Below are 22,058 nucleotides of genomic sequence, written 5' to 3' on the forward strand. Positions count from 1 at the left end.
GAGGGATAAGAGACGTGAGGAAGAATGAAACCAAGATGAGGACACAAGGGGCAAACAAGTTGGATACAGCCACAAATTCTCAATGACAAAAGTGGAAGGAAAAACTGGAAATGCAGAAAGAGGTGGGTAGGGTTGATGGGGGTAGAAGAGATCATGGTTGTGGATGGGAGATGACCTGAGATGGTGGTGAACAGCTGTTCTAAAGCCCTGGAAGGAAGCATGAGATTGAAGAGGATGTAGATGTTGGTTCCACAGGTGGGATAAAGGAGGAACAAATAAGTCTGGATTTTGTGAGTCACCAGAGGGGGGTTACTGGCAGACTGCATGTCACAGATTTTGGACCCTTCTGGCTACTACCTTCTCTGTAACAGTTTATTTACTGAATTTCACTAGTTTGACAAATTCAAGGTGGTCTGACATTTTTCTTTTCCAGAAACTTAGACAGTGATACCAGCCAACAAATACAAATGAAACACGATTGTCATCATCTTGGAGATAACTTGAATCGTATTTACACAGCACTTTCCAAATGCCATCACTCACTACTACACAAATACTCAGCAATCCATAAATATTTTAAGATTATCCAAAACAAAAAGTGGAGATTAAACTTGAAGCACCCTCATATTTAACATTTACAAACCAACATTGACAAAAGGTCATCATTATATGGCGAGCTCATCGCTACAAGGTTAACACATACTGAGATAATCCACCCACAAAACCATGAGACCATTTCTGGATTACAAAATCCATGCAGATTCAAACCCACTGACCCAAACTTGAGACGACAAATAAACTAGCTTCATGTCCTACCAGTGAGAGTTAAAAGGTACAACTCGTGTCCACAGACTGAAGTGCAAAAAGGCACCTATGTCATCCTCGAGCGCCTTGTGTCGATCTTTAGCCTCGCGCAGCTGGCTCTCCAATTCCGCAGTCCAAACCTCACGCTCCTTCATGCGCTCATGCAGATCGGCCACTGTCCTCTCAAAGTCTGCAATCTCCATGTCCATCACCGTACTCTTCTGGGCATCCTACAGACGGACGTGTTACTTAGGCGAACCATTGGTGGCAAAAAGATCCACATTCTTGTTCAAAATGCATCTACAAACAATTTATCCAATGAAAACAGCAATTATTTTCTGCAGTGTCTCAGGCTCATGGTAGAGATTCAACAGAAGAACAGGCTCTCTGTGAAACACAAAGAAATTAGGATATATCATTGAACCATCACATGGATTACCGACAATGGACGAATCAACAAGGTATCTTGGATTCAAAACCAGAGTCCTCAACATCATGAGCTATGTGATTAGATAATGAGATAGGTAAGTCAAACACACCAATTCACACAAAGCAATCAAAATAAAAAACTTGAGTGATTAACATAAAGCTGCTTTACAATACAATTGCAATATAATGCATTTGATAATCCAAATACAGTACACTCTACAACATTGAAACGGTGTTGAAGCGATGCTTTAATTCCCAAATTGACCGTGCTATCATGGTGATTAGATATACTATCCTGACCAAAAATATTGGTGCCCTTGCACTTTTTTCAAAGAATGCACCATTTCTTCCAGAAAATTGTTGAAATTAAAAATATGTTTTGGTATCCACATATTATGTATTTGAGCCTGGTGTTGGCGTAGTGGTTTGGGTAGCGGCTTGGAATCCAAAAGGTCCTGAGTTCAAGCCCCGTTGGCCGCTTGAATGAATACACACCAGGAGGTTGACTCAGCCTGTCATCCTTCCGAGGTCGGCGAAGTGAGTACCAGTGTACTGGGCCCAGTGTATGCCCCAGTTAGAATAGGTGTACCACATCCCTGTGTCATAAGGGGTGACCGGGGTTGCGTCAGGAAGGGCATCCGGCGTAAAACCTGTGCCAAATCATTATGCGGATCATAACGGATGATCTGCTGTGGCGACCCCTAACGGGAGCAGCCGAAAGAAGAAGAAGAAGAAATGTATGTCTTTGGTTTGCAGTGGAACAAAACAAACAAGAGCGCAAGTGAGCACAATATACACCCGAAAAAGTCTCTGCGACAAACACACATGCACACGCACGCTTATATATTCAAACATGTCAATTTATGAAGAACAAGAAAGTATAAACAGAATTGTGCAACTACATGGAAAACAGCATCCTGGTTGACATGGCAACCACTTTAGATGACGAACGTATGTCGCGATACACCGTCTCCACAGTCTGTACCTATGTACCAAATATGAAACGTGAAAGTTGAAAACTTTGGGAGTTAGAGTGCGGATAGGAATGGATGGACAGACTAACAGACAGACAGACGGACGGACGGACGACCGGCATCACATCATACGCCCCGATATATATATATATATATATATATATATATATATATATATATATATATATATATATATATATATATATATATATATATATATATATATATATATATATATATTGTTACGTTTGAGGGGGGGTATGCATTCAAAGGGTAATTAGGATGTTTAATTAGGTATGCCATGCTGTTCGAGTTTACCAGGATCTCGATGTAATAAGTAGCAATTCAGTGGTGATAAGTTGTCTAGTAAATGTTCATTTCTTCAAGGGGGAAATGATAATTGTCACGTAATTAGATAGGGACACGGGATAGGGTAAGTGTGTCTGCGTAAACCCCTTTTAGTAGTCCCTGGAGGCTGGCCGTGACGTCACAGGACAGTGCAGCGGATGGCTCTGCCCCGTGATCACGATTGGCAGAAGGCAACGGCGGTGGGCCAATAAACGGCTCGATTGGAAGTGACGAGGACAGGAGGATAAAAAGGTTCTGTTCGGGGTCGAAAAGGAAGAGGAAGAAGATCGGGACAAAAAGATCGTGTTTTTTTGGTGTGGAGGCTGTTGCGCGGGAAGCGTACTTGTTGTTGTGCTGATTCGATCGTGTTCTTCATCGTGTCTTGGAGCCTTGCTGAGCCTCGTGCCTCACCTTGGTTGGCTCTGGGGTTCTGCTGACTCTGAGTACGGGGTCAAACGGCGGGCGGACCTGCCTCCTCTCCTGCTCGCAATTTGGCGCCAGAACTGGTTCCCTGGCGGCTGTGAGCGGACTTGGGCCAGGACCAGGAGGTCGACAGCACCACGGTTTCTCCTGCCCCCCCTGACGAGAGCAAGGCCAGCTCGTCCGACGCTGATCCAGGGACAGTTGCGTCCACACCACGGTCCAGCCTGACCACCAGAAGTAGCTACGTTTTGTGTGTGTGTGTGTGTGTGTATGTGTGTGTATGTGTGTGTATGTGTGTGTATGTGTGTGTATGTGTGTGTATGTGTGTGTATGTGTGTGTATGTGTGTGTATGTGTGTGTATGTGTGTGTATGTGTGTGTGTGTGTGTGTGTGTGTGTGTGTGTGTGTGTGTGTGTGTGTGTGTGGGTGCGTGTGTGTGTGTGTGTGTGTGTGTGTGTGTGTGGGTGTGTGTGTGTCTGTGTGTGTGTGTGTGTGTGTGTGTGTGTGTGTACTTGGCGCCTTAGAGGGTTTGAGAATTGTATATTCATTGGAATTGACTGTGTTTTTCCCCACGCCCGATCCCACACCATCCCGTCGAATCGCCCCGGATCCCTCTTCTTGCAGAGTCTTGTTATTTCTGGTTAATAATAAAAACAGATAAACATCATCAACTCAGTGAAAAGTGACTCGTGCCACCTTCCTCGTCCCGTTTGCGGTAGAGCGATTAGAACCGCCATGTTTGGGTTATAAATAAATAAACCGCCTCCATCGTTTTGGCTCATTCTACGTTGGCGGGACTGTTCAAGTCCTGTGGACGTCACAATATATATATATATATATATATATATATATATATATATATATATATATATATATATATATATATATATATATATATCCCTGTGTCGCAAGAGGCAACCAGGGTTGCGTCAGGAAGGGCATCCGGCGTAAAACATGTGCCAAATCACTATGCGGATCATACGGATGATCCGCTGTGGCGACCCCTAACGGGAGCAGCCGAAAGAAGAAGAAGAAGAAGATATATATATATATATATATATATATATATATATATATATATATATATATATATTCATATATATTCATATATATATATATATTCATATATATATATATATATATATATATATATATATATATTCATATATATTCATATATATTCATATATATTCATATATATTCATATATATTCATATATATTCATATATATTCATATATACATATACATATATATATATTCATATATTCATATATTCATATATATTCATATATATTCATATATATATATATATATATATATATATATATATATATATATATATATATATATATATATATATATATATATATATATATATATATATATATATGTCGGGCATATAAAAAAGCTGAAAAAATTATTAATCTTAGCTTATTCCACACAGAAACCCTAAAACGGCCTGGGCAATATTATTGGCGCCTTTGAGAAGTTGTTAGAAATCATTAGATTCCAAGCAGGTGATTATCAGTAGGGAAAGAATACTGGTTCTGGCTCACTTTTCCCCATGTAAATGAATGGGGGATTTTCAGCCATGAAATTTTTCTTTTTTTTTCCCTGAAAAAATAAATCCCCTTTTTAGCCCAAGGTATATTTATTTGTCTCCCCTTTTAACCTGGAGCCTGGTGTTGGCTTAGTGGTTAGGGTGGCGGCTTGGGATCCCAGGGTCCTGAGTTCAAATCCCGTTGGCTGCTGAATTAACACCAGGGGGTTGACTCAGCCTGCCATCCTTCCGAGGTCGGCGAAATGAGTGCCAGTGTACTGGTCCCGGTGTATGCCCCGGTTAGAATAGGTGTACCATATCCCTGTGTGTCGTAAGAGGCGACCAGGGTTGGTGTCAGGAAGGGCATCCGGCCATAAAACATTGCCTCAAGAAAAAGCCAAACCCCTGCACAGCAGGGAAAATGGCTGTAAAAACGGTCATTTTTTATTTCCCCTTTTAACCTAGGGGCTCTCATTCAAATAGCCCATACAACAAGATAAAGATTTGTTAAAGGTGATTCGAAAGAAATATCTGAAACGTCTAAGCCTCGGGGCACTCTTTATCAAATAACCAATGCATATTGTTTAGCTCACTCATTGAACCTATAAACATTTGTTCATTCTCAAATTCCTTCAATAGTTTAATTTTCTTTGCACAATAATCCCCATCTAAAATATTGAAAAACAAAACATTTGAATCTTTATATTTTTTAAGATACCCCTTTTGTGCCATTACTAAATGATAAACTTCTCTTAATGATCTCATCTGACCACCTCCTGAGTTGCATATCATTTTGATATTGTAGTAAATTATTTTTCCATTGTTCAATTGATAACCATCAAATTTTTCAGTCCATTCAAACATATTTATTATTTTCTTTACATCCTCTAACTTATTGGTTTTTAAATTGATTCGCATATTTGTTTTATTTACCTTTGTTTTAGATATTTTTTCAATAAGACTTATTTGATATTTTTCACATTCATTATGTTTTCCATTTATATACCAAGACTGAGATTTTCTCCACTCTTTAGTTTGACTAATACTTGGTTCGACCATTTATATATTGTGAAAAACGCGGCGGAAGCCCTTAAAAACCCTAACCCATCTTCCCATCGTTAAAACTTGTGTCCATATGGAACACAATCTATTCTATTCACTCTATCATACAATACCCATATGGAACACAATCTATTTTATACACTCTATCATACAATATCCATATGGAACACAATCTATTCCATTATCTAAAATAAATCTCTTATCATCAAAGGCTCCTAATGCCTTTTTATTTACTTCTTCACTATATATCTTATGTTTATAACTTCTTATTGTATTCATTTTCCTATATTCTTCTTTCTTATTCATCAAACAATTATAATAATTTCTAAAAGTTATTGATTTCTTTATTACATATTTCTTTATTCCCTTTAACCTTTTATCAATCTGATCACCATACTTATAAGCATATGCCTTTGCTCTCAATCCAATAAACTCACTCATTACTTTTCCACCCAACTCATCCTTAAACTTACCAATAACCTTTTCATTCTTTTTTGAAAATAACTCACTCTTCTTACTAAAATTACTTGTATCATATACTCCAATGTTTTTCTTCATATCCTTATAAACATCGTCAGTTTTTATATCTAGAATAAAACTATCGGTGTCCATATACAACAATGAAGCATTTTCACCATACTCTTTCTTTAAATCATTATACAAATAATCATACATCAATATCTTTGATAAATCAAGAACTGCTGTTCCAATATAAATTGGTTTATCCATGACAATACTTTCCTTTTTCATATGAATAGCAGAAAAGTTCTCTGAAAAAACCTCTTCTCTCTCAAAACTTGGTTTATTTATCAATCTAGAAGCTTCTTTCCAAGATGTTGCAAATCTAATGTTTTGCCTGTTTCTAACATTCTCCATTGTCTTTCCAAAGACAGCATTATTCATCAATTTATAGAATTCCCCTTCAAATTTTACTTTGTATTTGTTCTCATATCTGTATTGAATATAATATACTTATTCATTCAAGAACTTTGTTTAAATTTTAAAACTCTATGAATTTTAGCTACTCTCAACCCAGCAGATAAATATTATCTCAAGTTCCTTTGATGCAAAACATATCCCTCTTTATCATAGAATGTTGTTAATAACTTTTCTGTTGATTTGCCTTTAATATTAAAACTTTTATGATAATCACTGAACCATTCTTTCTTTGGGGTTTCTTTCTCACATGCAAAAGGAAGGTCTTTATGCTTATTATGAAGATCACTCGTGTACTTCAAATCAACTTCAAAATAATAACCTTCTTCTTTGCCATTCAATTTCTCTTGAGAAGAAATAACAATATTCATCAAAGCCTTTTCATAATCCTTTTCTTCCACCCACTCTAATTTACCATAAGGCAGAGATTGAGACATTGCCCATCCATACAAATTATTAGCATCAAAGTACATCAAATAATTACTATCTTTTTCACTCTCATAATTTGGAAGATATTTATTATTTGTTTTAGCATATCTTTTTGAACATACTTGTGATATTCCACCTCTCTTAGACTTCTCAATCATCAAAAGCATATCTACATCACTGACTAAATCTATATCTTGTTTTGTCATTTTCAACATTGCACTCCAAGCTAAACCAGGAGCTGTGAAATAGTGGGCAGGATCTAATCCATAACAATTTTTATTATGACAGAGTGATCTAAAAGCTTCAAACACATCAGCTAACAATAAAACATCTGTTTTTAGATACAAATCATGATATTCTCCAAGGTTCTTTATCTTAAATAATTTCCAAATTTCTTGTGCGTGTTTATATTCCTTATCACTTATCTCTTCTTCATAAAGGTTATTATAGAAACTTTCTTTTGAAGGAAGTTGTGTTTCTTTAAATCTCATAAATGAATCCATATAACCATAAGGATAAATTCCCTTACTTGTAAGAATTTTCTTTACTTTGAATTTCATTCCTTGTTTCAATTTCTCTCTAGTTAGAATTCCTCTTTAATCAGAATTTCATCTATAATCAGAATTTCCTCTTTAGTTAGAATTTCATTCTTTGTTCGAATTTTCTGTATAATTAGAATTTCATCTTCAGTAAGAATTTCTTCATTCATTTCCTCATTAATTAGAATTTCCTCTTTACTTTGAATTCTCTCTTTAATCTGAATTTCCTCTTTAGTTAGAATTTCCTCTTTTGGAAAGAATGAACTAAGATTTGGAAAAGAGCCCGTGGAGCTTAGATTTGATGCGAGGTTGGCTAGTGGTGTTCCCATAAACTTGTAAGAATCAAGAAACCTTATACGAGTTATAGGTTTTGTGAATATCATTTTTGTAAATGAAATATACTTTTGACTTGTGTTTGTTATGGCAGAAATATTCCCTGGTGTTTTTGAAAGTTCATTTATAAATAGATGTGTGTCATAGTTGGCGCTGTTGTGAAGAAAGACTGGAATAAAAGAAGGTAATTTATAATTAAGATTACAACAGGAATGAGCGGGACCTCTATATTTACCAGTAAGATGACAATGATCCCTAACTTTAGACTCCTCAATTTCCTCCTCACAAATATGACAGATATTGTTCTTTCTAAATTCTAATTTTTCTTCTATGGTTAATTTCATCGGTTCATTTGTTTCTTTCATTAATTTACTTAGTCTTATACAATCCTTTTCTAATCGTTTTACAAACTCTTGTGAAGCATTTTTTCCACTATACTGTTCAAGTTTATTATACTTTTCTCCAACAGATGATTTGATATAATAACAGAAACCACAAGGAATATGTTTTTGATATTTATTTGTATATGGTTCTTTTGGATTAGGAGAAGCAGTATTTATCTTTTTAAGGATACATTCAAAATCAGCGTATATCACAAATGGGTGCATGATAGATTTATTATAATCTTCAAAAGAAATCTTTTCACCAGGTTTAGGCATTGTAATTACAGCTGATTTATGATTACTACAATATTTTGAATGTTGTTCTAATCGTTCTTTTGTATGAAATGAATTAAGACATAAACTTACAAGGATATATTTTGTTTGTTGTTCTGAATACCTGAGAAGAGATTAATCTTGATAAATTATTGATGTATGTGTAATGTGAATTATTTCCAACACTAAAAATATAAAAGATCAATGTGTGTTTCTTCATTTTTATAGTTGTTTGAAATTTTTAATATTTGAACTTTGTTTGTATCCGTTAATCCATATACATTAATAGAAAGATTATTCTTTTTCTCAAATTTAGGAATATCTGTTAGTGGCATTGGGAAATTAAAATCTTTAATGTCCAAGGTATTCTCATATTTCATATATTGTTTTACTCTTTCTGAATTACATTTTGGTGGATGTAAGTGAGCAAGAACAGACCAGAGAAAACATTTATTATCATTATTCTTAATATTAACAACTGCCTTCTTTCGTTTTATTTCTTTTGGTAATTCAATATAAGAAGAAGCTTTAAGAGGGTTTGATTTTAGAATGTGTACATCTAAAAAGATGATTTTTTTAATATTGAATCCACTTCCTACCACTGTATTATCAACATCCTCCTCTTGTCTTGATAGTTCTTCATAAACCCCACTATTCAAAAAATCTTGAAATGATGTTATAAAATGAAGATCTGTCCTCATATAAGGAGTTTGTTCTTCATCTTGTCTTTTCATATTCATTTTCACTCCCATATAAAACTTTAAAGTTTTCATTTCTTTTAATGTTTTTTTAATAAATTTTTCAACATCAGGTTTCACTATTTCAATTGATTCAATTATTGATGATGGACCGGGTTCTCCAAATTGAAAAATCCTTATTTTTATATGCCCTTTAAATGCCCCATCAGTGTTTTCAATATAATAGTCTCCCTTTACTTTAAACTCATTTTTCTTGTGTTTTTGTGATTGAAGATGCCTATTATAACTACTCTTCAAAACATCCTTTGAGCAGGTATCACAATGTTTTCTTTCCAACTCAAGAGGGGATATTTTGTGAAATAGATTAAATGTGTGTTTGTTGGTTCGGAGGTGTTTTCTATAATGTTTATATTCGTGATTACAAACATCGCAGTATGTTGTATTCACCATATTTATATAATAAAACTTTGCTTAAACTAAAAATTTCTTGATGAAAATTTCGTTTATTTTACAGGTGAATCTGTGCTTAAACTAAAATTTTCTTGGTGAAAATTTCGTTTATTTTACAGGTGAATCTGTGCTTAAACTAAAATTTTCTTGGTGAAAATTTCGTTTATTTTACAGGTGAATCTGTGCTTAAACTAAAATTTTCTTGATGAAAATTGTTTATTTTACAGGTGAATCTGTGCTTAAACTAAAATTTTCTTGATGAAAATTTCGTTTATTTTACAGGTGAATCTGTGCTTAAAACCATTTTATCCTCCAACTTTTTCACTTAATAAATACAATGTTTCAAGACACAAAGACAAGTTTCAATCAATCTCTTCATTTGTTAAAGATGCTGAGAAATATGTCAAGGATGTAAAATTGAACAAAGATAAATATAACAACTATTGGATAAAAACAATTATGGTGGATATGATGAGTTCTTCAATTTACTTCAGTGGAAGGGCTTTTAGTATACCTGGAAGAACATCAATTAAGGTATCTCTAACAAAAGTTTCTCCTCTCCTTCTGGCAATATATTCAAAACTAGAAAAAGCAATGAAACAAGAAAAGGTATCAAAAAATAAAAACCTTATGGATGAAGCTTTAGAAAGAAAAGATAAGACCATCTGTAATATGCAAGGAGAAATTTGTATTTTTTTCAACAACCCTAAAGATATAAATCCTGATGAAATAAAGGATGTTAATATATCAGGTGAAATGACATTTCGTTCAATTGTAGTTAAGGATCATTTTAAAATTACCTTTAATATAAAAAATGTAGCAGTTGAATCTGTTAATGAAAAAATGTATATCGATATCGATGGTAATGTTTTTTCTACTAATTAAATGAGCCAATATTCAACTGAAGATTTTGAAGATTATGAGAGTGATTATGATACCGAGAGTTTGCATTCAAACGATAGTTATGACACCGAGAGTTTGTGTTCAAATGATAGTTATGAAAGTATAGATGATTCTGAAAGTATCGAAGATGATATCGAAGATGAATTTCAGTTTAAGTAAAGTTTTACTTTATAAATATGAATAGTTTACTCGATTTTGAGCCTCTTGAATTCCATGATTCTCCATATGACAAATTTGAGAATTGTCCTGCGTGTCAAAGGAGCGAATTAAACACAGAGTCAAAAGCCTATAAACAATGTATATTCTGTGATTATCTTCTAATTAATGATAATCAAAAATATAAAAAGGAAAATAATTCTTTTAGATTTACACCAAAAATGAATTACTTTACAAGATTGATTCGAGAAATGAATGTAAAGAACGAGGGTGAGAACACACCTTTCCTTACAAGGGAAGAAACTGAACGTATTAGAGAAATGTTCAAAGGATTGTTGTTATATCTTATTCATGGATGTGATTTTCAGGGAAATATCAACACAAGATATTGCATAAATAAAATAATGGATTATCTTGAAATTAAACCTGAACTTAGGATAAAATATAGAATTTCGAAAAAGCCAAGAATAAATTAAATAACCTGTTTTCCAAATATATAAATGAATGATTTTTTACCTATTTGGGAAAATAAGATAAAATTTGACAACCATAAAAATCTCCCAAATTCATTAAGATGCCTCATAGTTGGTTCAAGTGGATGTGGAAAAACCTGCTTACTTTTAAAGATGCTCCTCACTCCCAACTTTTTAGATTATGATAATTTAATAATTTTCACAAAGTCGAGTTTTCAACCAGAGTATCAACTACTCTCACAAGGTTTTAATGCTGGTCTTCAAAAAGAAGATATAATCGGTTTATTTAAACTTCAAAAAAACCTAAATGATTTTAACATTGAAGATATAATACAACTATTTTGTGATACACAGAGATGTAAAAGAAATCAAAACCGATAACTTGTATTCTGAGTGATAATACGGATGATATACCGTCTCCCAAGATTTGGATAAATCCAAAAGAACCTCGTTATCTTTGATGATTGTGTTAATGAGAGAAACCAAACGGTAATGGACAGCTACTACACAAGAGGGAGACATTCTTCTTGTAATTGTATTTATCTTAGTCAATCGTACTTTCAGCTTCCTCGTCGTTCCATCAGAAACAATGCTAATACTTTTATTTTATTCAAGTTAAATTCAATAGATATAAACAATTTTTTGGAGAGACAATTGTTCTACATTATGTAGTAAAAAAGGAATTTGGGGATTACATGAAACACACGACTGAAAAATATAAATATATTGTTGTGAAACAAGATGAGATATTAAATGATATTTTTCAATAAATAAATGGATGCAAAAGAAAGAGCAAGAAGATTTAGGGAACATCAAGAGTTGGTTTCAAAAGTTGTAAAACAGCAGGAAGACATAAAGAAGAAACGCAGACAGAAACTAACGGGCGAAGAAGCATTTGAAAGAAAACAAGAGAAATTTTTTAAACCACTTTTAAAAACTTCCCAAGGAAAAATGAAAGATGTTTCCACATTTCCCACGGTAGAATATACTCCTAAAAAACTTCAAATGTTAAAAGATTTCAGTCAAATGACGGAGGAAGAATTAGAGCATTTAGGAGAATTAGAATATGATGATGAAGGTTTATTTCAACAACTGGAAGAGATTAATCGACCCCCTGATTATATTGTGAATGCTCTTCAAAACAATGAATATTCAGCGGATTCAAAACCAAAGCAGGACTCATTCCAACAGAACAATCAGCAATATTTCATCTTGTTCAAGAAAAGGTATTGATATTTAATGATGAATTAAGGTTCTTGGGTTCTGCTCAACCCCCTGTTAAACTAACTCCAAGATTAATGTTTCTTCTCACAAAAGATGGAAGACAAGGTTCAACTGTGAGGGATGAATCAAAGTATATTGATAAACCATTGGATATGGAAAATAATGATGATAGAGTATATATTGATCTGCTGAACACTCTAAATTATAAGGTTATTCTTTCTGGTAAAAGTAGGAAGAATGAGAAGGAGAAACACATTATTCAGGCTTTAAGTATCCTTGGTTCAGGTGTTAGTTTTCTTCCAAATGACCCATCGCAATTAGTTAATAGACTGTTATTGTTGTTAGGCAGTAAGAAGGCTGGAAATAACAATTGTTTTAATGAAGCATCAGCCATTTTAGACCAGTTGATGAACATGAAAATAATTAATAAATATCAATATAAAGACATTTTATCTCATATTAAATAAGATGAGAAGCACAATCCTTAGTTTCAATTTCACAACAAGCGACCACACATCTTCATTCCCATACCCACTACAACTTGACACAACAAAAGAATATGAGGCATCTTTATTGTCCATGGAAACTTATAATACCTTATTTAATATAACCGAGAAAAATGACAAGTTTAGTTATAATCCAGGAAGTGGATACAAAACGATAACAGTCTCACCCGGAGCATATGAGATTTCTCAAATATCTTCCGAAATTGCTCGTCTTATGAAAGAACAGGGTGATGAACCAAAAAATATTGTTATAAACATTCAAAAACATACTTCAAAAATCAACGATTAAAGTTAAAAATAACTACAAGGTTGATTTCACAATTGATAATTCATTTAGAGAGTTATTGGGTTTCTCCTCAAAAAGATTGAAACTAATGGGACGTTTTACAGTGATAATGTCATTCAAATATCCTCAGGAATAAATTGTGTTAATTGACTGTGATTTGATTGATGGTGCTTATAATGATGGGAAAAAAACAAATACAATATTTTCATTCAGCGCATACTCAACCCCAATTGGTTATAAATTCAATATGGAACCCAAAAATTTGGTTTATCTACCTGTGTCAGGAAAAACCATACACAGAGTAAATTTTAGGATAACCGACCAAGATAATCGTGGTGATTTCTTTTAATGGAGAAGTTATATCCATCAGAATTCACCTACGTGAAGTTTTCCAATAAATAAATACGATGGTTATTTTGAGGAAACACGAGTTGGGAAAATATAAAATAATTACAGGGGATGGGATGTTCCTTTCCCCATACTACAAGGGTGAAGGTATGTATCTTGGTAGAGGATACTATAAACCTAAGAGACAAAGGGGTGTTGGACATCAATTTAGAGGAGATGGGATAATTGATACTCTCATGGGTATTGGTTCAACTATTCTTAAACATAAAGATCTAATTGGTTCAACTGCTTCTGCTGTGGGAAATGTAGCAGGTGCCGTAAAGAGTATAAAAGATGCTCAGAAGGAATCTCATAAATTACAAGCAATAAAAGAAATTAAGAAAGGCAAAACTCAGTTGTCCGCGCAAGAACGACAGAAAATAATTCAAATACTTGGATCAGGGTTTCAAAAGTTTTAACATCTTTTTTTTCCTAAATAAATACAAGTATGGAAGCAATTGATAGTATCTATGATTTGGATGATACTATTATTATCTCAAACTCCACTAAAAAGAAGATTACTTCAAGGTAAATGCAATAACTGGAACAGACTGGAATACGAATGGTACAAAAAGTTTTGAAATAAATAATCAACAAACCTATTTGAATCTCTCCGAAAGTTTCTTGTTGTGTAAATTTAAATTCACTAAGGCTGGGAATAACACAAACGCTACACTTGTAAATGATTTCTTCTGGAAAATGTTTGATAGTGTGCGTTTGTATATTGGAACACAAGAAGTTGAAGCGGTTGATTATGTCTCTGCTGTATCTGAAATGATAAAATTTACACTCTATACATTCAGTGATAGAATGGGAAAGGGGTCTGTCGAAGGTTTTATTCCTGATATGTCAACGGGAACAAACACAGACCCTGGGTATACTCAAAGGAAAGGAATGTATAATGATGATACAAAAGCAGAAAATAGTTTTACTGTGGCAGTTCCTCTTAAAGGTATATTTGGATTTTGTGATCATGATAAAGTTCTGTATGGCCTTAAAATTAGATTTCAACTACAAAGGAATGATAATGAAAATCGATTGCTTTTTGGTGTTGGTAGTGCTTTTGGTGATCAGAATAAATTTGTAATTGAGGAAATGAGTTGGTATATCAGTGAATATACTCCTAATCTTAAAACAGAAGAGATGTTGAATCGAAGACTTAACTCAAAGAAACCACTCAGTGTATCATACCTCAAAAGAAGATGTCAACACGTTAAACTCAATCAAACAACTTACACGTGGAATTTGGGTGTTCTGGAAGGAAAGCCACGATATCTGTGGATCATTTTTAAAAAGCCAGATGGTGATACTGCGACTGATAAGAATAATGCATTGAGTGATAATGCTAAGGTGAAACAACTTCGCGTTTCTCTAGATGGAACATTTTACCCACGAGATAGATTGGAAATTAATTGGGAAAAAAATGATTTTGCTGAAGCATACAAGTCTTACCAAAAGGTGTGTGAAAGTAATGGAAATAAAGAACCTATTTTGGATATGACAGCATTTAAAAGTTTGTATACAATCTATGCGTTTGACCTGAGCGCTCAAAAGGAAACTATAAAGTCTAATCGAGTGGATACTTCCCTATACATTGAAAGAGGAGAGAGTGAAGAAGTTGATACATATTGTTTGCTTTTGGAAGAAACAGAATTGCAGATTAATACAGATAATGGTGTGATGATTAGTCTCACATAATTTTTTGTTAAATAAATGAGTGGCAAAGTACCAACTTGGGTATATGTTAATCAAATCAATCTTCATAAACTATCATCTTGTGTTCAAAATCAAAAGCCTTGTACGATTAACGTTAATACAATTCAGAGAAAAGGAGCAGTAAGAATTGATGTTTTTCTCACAAGAGAACAGGTTAAAATCTTGAATGACACTGGCTCACTTAAAATTAAAATGACAAAACCAATGTTGAAAAAATATTCAATAAGAGAGATGAAAGTGGAGGATTTCTCCCATTTCTAATTCCTTTATTTGCTGGTTTAAGTGCGGTTGGAGCATTGACGGGTGGTATTTCAACAGCGGTGAAAACTGCCAACGAAAGGAAGGCTCAACTCCAGGCTCAAAAAGAATTGGAAAGACATAACAAAGAGTTGGAGAAACAAATTAGTGGAAGTGGTGTAATTGTAGATTTTGCTGAAAAACTTGAAGGTCTGCCTGATAAAGCGAGATTGTTAGTTGGAGATATGCTTTCTTCTATAGCACAAGCAGGTGTAAAATTAACGAAAAGAGGTAATGGATTATATCTTTCTAATAAATAAATGAGCATTGATGAGTGGTTGAAAAAATTTGGAAAGAATACAACATCAAATTTACAACTTGTCAAATATTGTAAGAAATTAAAAATTCATAATGTGGTTATTTGTATGAGAGATGAATTAACAAATGTGCCGAAACATACAAAGAATATTATTATGAACTTAGAAGATAATAATGGGAACGGTTCTCATTGGGTTTGTATTTTTAATAGTCAAGACAAATATTATTTTGATAGTTTTGGTCTTCCACCACCTGTTGAAGTCATAAAATTCTTACAGAATGGTGTTTATCAAACATTTCAAGTCCAAGAATTAAATTCCAAGTGTTGTGGCCAATTATGCCTATATGTGTTATTTCAACTCAACAAAAATAAAAAATTTTATGATATTATTTTTAATCTAATATAAATGACTTATGTTGGTAAAGATGGTTCTATCTTTGGTTTATCTCAAGAACTGGATATTGATTTATCAAATTATTACACAAAGGCACAGGCTGAGCGACATAAATATAATATAACCAAAAATATTAACATGAAAAATGCTTATAAATTAAAAAATTATCCAAGCCCGACTGACGCGAATGACTTGGTGAGATTAAGCGATTTATCACAATATATATCCTTAAATAAAACGGCTGTGTATTCCAAAGATACAGAAGTGTTGATATTATCTCCAGGTCATACAGAATTCACAGTTCGAATTAAAATAAATTTTTATAAAGAAGGGCGTATCATTTGTATGAGAATAGAACAATGGGGATATGATATGAATGACTTAGGGTATAATTGGTCATTTAAAATTAACCTCGAAGACCTGGAACAATTAAATCAGTCTCGTAAGGAAGAATATTATCCACTTGGTATCGAGAATGAGTTTTGTGGGGCTACGATTAGTAAACAACAAATAAAAGAATTTAATAAGGGTAAATATAATAATGGTTTTGCCCTTGTTTATCTCATGAAAACAGAAAAAACAGGATTATATATAATAAGTAAGGAAATACAAAATGATTTAACTATGGGAAGATGGGGAGGTGTTTCGTGCCATAATATTATTCTAACATATATTTCTAATACATAAATGACAGCAAGAAGGCTTCAAGAAAATTATCATTTCTGTGTCCAAGCATACCTTCAAGAAAAGGGTATTCGGTATTTTAATAAATATGTTCTACAACATAAGAATGAGGTATTTTCAATAAAAGATTGGCATTATGCTGATGTTGATAAACCGACAACTTTAGATTTAATTAGAATGTTAAATAATGAAAAAATTATAAAGTTAAGAAAAGGTAAGGCTCTTTTAGAAATTCAAAAGAAATTTTATTGGTTTCCTGTTGTAAAAAATTATTTTGGATACAGGAATAACAAGAAATCCTGATGAATATATGTATAATATTCTATGGGGTGTAAGCGATTCAAGGATAGTAAGGGATGAGGAAGGAGTTGAAGAAGAGAGGGAAGAGGAGGAAAAAGGAGAAGAGGGAGAAGAAAGAGAAGGAGGAAAAAGAGAAGAGAGAGAAGGAGGAGAGGGAGAAGAGAGAGAGGGAGGAAAGAGAGAAGAGAGAGAGGGAGGGAGAGAGAGAAGAGAGAGAGGGAGGAGAGGGAGAAGAAAGAGAAGGAGAGGGAGGAGAGGGAGAAGAAAGAGAAGGAGGGAAAAAGAGAAGAGAGAGAAGGAGGAGAGGGAGGAAAGAGCGAGACAAAATAAATATCAAAATATGGAAACCAGTGAGATTAAAAAAAGATTAAGGGTATTACAGAAAATAACTCAACCCACCGAGGAGGAAAAGAAAGAATTGACAAGTCTATTTGCAATACTTTCGGCAAGACTATTGGCATCGACAAGATATGGATTTTAATTCAAGTTTTTCATTTTTTTTTTTCTTAAATAAATGGAGGAGAGAGTGAAGGCATTTCTAAGGATTCTTTATGTTTTAAAAATTAAGATTCAAATGTGCATGTTGGAAACTAAAAAGGTTTTTGCACTCTGCAGGAATTTTTCTCATAAATAAATGAGTTATTGTCTCAAATGTAAAAAGAAAACTAATACTAAAAATATTTCATATATTAAAAGTAAAAATAACAAGGTTATACAAAAAGGTATATGTTCGGTGTGTGGTTCAAAAAAAAATCAATTTATCTCCCAACACAAACTAGGAGGAGATATCCAAAAGTTTTTATCAGGAAGTAAATTTACAACTACTGGAATACCAGGGGAATTACATCTTCCAGGGTATTCTTTCTGTGGCCCAGGCACAAACTTGGATAAAAGATTAGATGAGGCAGACAATCCTAAATCCTGGAGTAAGCCTATCAATAGAGTTGATGAAGTGTGCATGAGACACGATATTGATTATGGGAATACCACAACGTTGGAAGAAAAGCATGAAGCCGATAGACAAATGTTGTATAATTTGTCTCTGATACAAAATCCAACCTTGAGAGAAAAAGTTGATCGGTTCATTGTGAAGAAGATGATCAGTGCTAAATTGAAACTTGGACTTGGAAATTCAAAAAACTTATAGGCTCTAATGATGCCATTAAGACTGAAGAGCAATTAGCTGATGAATTACATAAACCAATATTCACAAAGTTTCAGAGAAGGAAAGTTTATTCCAAGGAAGTAGATTATATCTGGTCTGCTGATTTGATTGAACTCAATAATGATAAGGTACAAGTATGCTTTAACCGTTATTGATTTGAGGAGTAGATATGCGTGGGTTGTACCATTAAAAAACAAAACAGGTAATACTCTTATGTTAGCCTTCCAACAGATATTTAATAAAAGTAAGAGAAAACCTAAAAAAATTGTGGACTGATGAGGGTAGAGAGTTTTATAACAAGACATTTATGAATTTTCTAAAAATAACAGTATTACATTATACAGTACCTTTAATGAAGGGAAGGCAGTTGTTGTTGAACGTTTTAATCGTACCTTAAAAGAGAGACTATATAAAAAATTCACACAACTCGGTTCACAACAATGGTCATCTTTTATTCAAGATATTGTGGATAAGTACAATGACACGATTCACACGTCAACAAATATGAAGCCATCAGAAACATTTACAAAATTAAAATATGAAAAAGAGATTAATGTCAGAAAACCTAAGTTCAAAGTTGGTGATATCGTAAGAATATATAGGTGGAAATCTCATTTTGAAAAAGGTTATACGAAAAGATGGACCAACGAGCTTTTTAAAATTGTTGATGTAATAGATACGGTTCCTTGGACTTATAAGATATATGATTTGGAAGGGAAGAGATTTTAGGTTCATTTTATTCACAGGAATTACAAAGACAAAGATAAATTGAAATTTTTTGACTCCGCCCCTTTTGGCTCCACCCACACAAGCCCCCCGCCCACACAAGCCCCGCCCACACAAATCCCACACAAACCCCACCACACACCCCCCACAAGCTCCAATAAATTGAAATTTTGACTCCGCCCCTTTTTGACTCCGCCCACACACGCCCCTCCCACCGAAGCCCCGCCCACACAAACCCCACACAAGCTCCACACAACCTCCACACAAAAACTCCACACAAGCTCCACACACACAAACCCCACACAAGCTCCACCCATATTCATCATATTCACATAATTAGTGATTAGTTAATTAGTTCCCCACACACACAACATGTTTATTTAATTAAAAAATTATCCACCCATCCACACAAGCTCCACTCATCCACCCATCCCCCCATCTCTCCACCCATCCATTTATCCACATAAGCCTCATCCACATTCACCCCTCCCACACAAGCTCCACCCACATAAACCCCTGCCCATATAAACCCTGCCCACATAAACCCCTCCCACATAAGCCCTGCCTACACAAGCTCCACACAAAACTCCACACACATAAACCCCTCCCACACAAGCTCCACCCACATAAACCCCCGCCACACAAGCCCCACCCACACAAGCCCCACCCACACACACCCGCCCACACAAGCCCCTCCCACACACACCCCACCCACACAAGCCCCCACCGAAGCCCCGCCCACACAAGCCCCGCCCACACAACCCCCACCCCCCCCTCATCCCCCCTGTGCGCCCCCACCTTTGACCCACCACCTCCCTCATCCCACCCCCCACCCTTCCCCACACACACACATGGGGAGGGGAGGGATGGGATGAGGGGGTGATGGGTCATTGGGGGAGCGCACCTACCCCCCTCCCCCCAACCCCCTCCCCCCTTTACATCTCTTTTATTCTTTTCTTGTAATTCAGAATCAAGTAATTGTAAACAAAACAAATATAATTTATTAATATTGAAAATATTAAATATTCATTTGCGAGAATGTACAATCTTTCCCAGCAATCTTCTTCAGATGCCTTGTGATTTCGAAACTCAGACACCATATTCTGTTTTGAAACAAAAAGTGGATAATAATTAGGTTCTATAAAGATAATTACATGGTAATATGAATAAGCCTCGTTGACCACTGAATTAACACACCAGGAGCCTGTCATCCTTTCAAGGTCAATAAAATGAATTCCAGTGTACTGACAAAACCACGTCCAAACTAATGATGCAACCAACATAAGGCGACATTCTAAAGAGAGAGTGATATTAATAATAATTCAGAAATATTTACCTCCAGAAAATCATGTGTTGTACGAGTGATATTAATAATTCAGAAATATTTACCTCCAGAAAATCATGTGTTGTACAAGATTGCTTCAACAGCTGATGTTGTGCGATAGTGCTGAAAAAAAAAAAAAATAAGTCAAGGGTATAGATGAAGAGACAGACAGGGAAAGCAACACACACACACACACACACACACGCACACACACACATACACACACACATAGACACACACACACACGTGCCTCACCATTGGTTTAATTCATTCGAGATCAGAGACCAGTCATTATAAATCATTGGCCTCTTCAATAAGAGCAGAGAGAGTGTAGGTAGAAAGACAGACAGAGAGAGAGGCACACACACGTGTCTCACCATTGGTTTAATTCCTTCGAGATGAGAGGACGTGATAAGACTTCATGCCACTCATTGAAAATGTCTTTCAATTCTCTTCTAAAATCATTGATCTCTTCAATAAGAGTATTAATTTCATGAACCACGTCGTGATATGTGAACTCAATTTCTTCCAATGCCCTGTCAGGAAAAAATATATATATATCAGAATTATCATGATTTAATTAATAATCATTTGCTTCATCGTTCAAAGAAAAGCATACACAAACTTACCAACTCTGTAGTGGGCTGTTGGCTTCATCGGAAGAAATATCGTCCATGCCTCAGTTGTAAAAATGAAATCCCGTCTGGCAGAAACTTTGTCTGGCGAACCGCTTATAAAGCAACGATGAGGAAATTGCTTAATCATTGGGTGTGGGCACAGGAAATGACAAGCTTCTCTTAATGATCTCATCTGGCCACCGCCCGAGTTGCAAATCGTTTTTGGACATAAACCACGCCATAAAAGTTTTGATTCAAATGTTTTCAGTTCGTGTTCTGAGATAAAATATAAACACGAGACCTTGTCTCACAGAATAGTTCCTATTTTTTCACAGCATGACAGTCCAAAACCACTTCCTCATTCACACAGCACGGCCGTGTCAAAAAACACTTCCTCATTTTCACGGCATGAACTGAAAACATTTGAAACAAAACTTTTTTTCTGGCATGGTTTATGTACAAAAATGATTTGCAACTCAGGAGGTGGTCAGATGAGATCATTAAGAGAAGTTTATCATTTCATAATGGCACAAAAGGGGTATCTTAAAAAATATAAAGATTCAAATGTTTTGTTTTTCAATATTTTAGATGGGGATTATTGTGCAAAGAAAATTAAACTATTGAAGGAATTTGAGAATGAACAAATGTTTATAGGTTCAATGAGTGAGCTAAACAATATGCATTGGTTATTTGATAAAGAGTGCCCCCGAGGCTTAGACGTTTCAGATATTTCTTTCGAATCACCTTTAACAAATCTTTATCTTGTTGTATGGGCTATTTGAATAGAGAGCCCCTAGGTTAAAAGGGAAATAAAAAAATGACCGTTTTTACAGCCATTTTCCCTGCTGTGCAGGGGTTTGGCTTTTCTTGAGGCAATGTTTTATGGCCGGATGCCCTTCCTGACACCAACCCTGGTCGCCTCTTACGACACACAGGGATATGGTACACCTATTCTAACCGGGGCATACACCGGGACCAGTACACTGGCACTCATTTCGCCCACCTCGGAAGGATGGCAG

General features: G+C 34.8%; 1 protein-coding gene and 1 long non-coding RNA gene across 2 annotated transcripts in view; both read right to left on the bottom strand.

Annotated features, from left to right (window-relative positions):
- Window positions 1-22,058, bottom strand: part of LOC147009692 (uncharacterized) — a 63,994-nt gene that overhangs the window by 24,705 nt on the left and 17,231 nt on the right. The window contains exon 8 of the mRNA XM_085861202.1: window positions 872-1,034. Within this exon, the coding sequence (XP_085717328.1) occupies window positions 872-1,034 (163 nt within the window). The remainder of the gene's footprint in view (window positions 1-871; window positions 1,035-22,058) is intronic.
- On the bottom strand, window positions 20,032-21,726 carry LOC147009693 (uncharacterized). The gene is made up of 4 exons (XR_015052943.1): window positions 21,052-21,726; window positions 20,800-20,958; window positions 20,488-20,545; window positions 20,032-20,201 (listed from the first exon to the last, which is right to left on the bottom strand). It is a non-coding gene; the product is annotated as an uncharacterized LOC147009693 (long non-coding RNA).

Source organism: Eptatretus burgeri, chromosome 17, assembly GCF_056783735.1.
Source record: "Eptatretus burgeri isolate ZD-2024b chromosome 17, Ebu_testis_v1, whole genome shotgun sequence".
Lineage (NCBI taxonomy): Eukaryota > Metazoa > Chordata > Myxini > Myxiniformes > Myxinidae > Eptatretus > Eptatretus burgeri.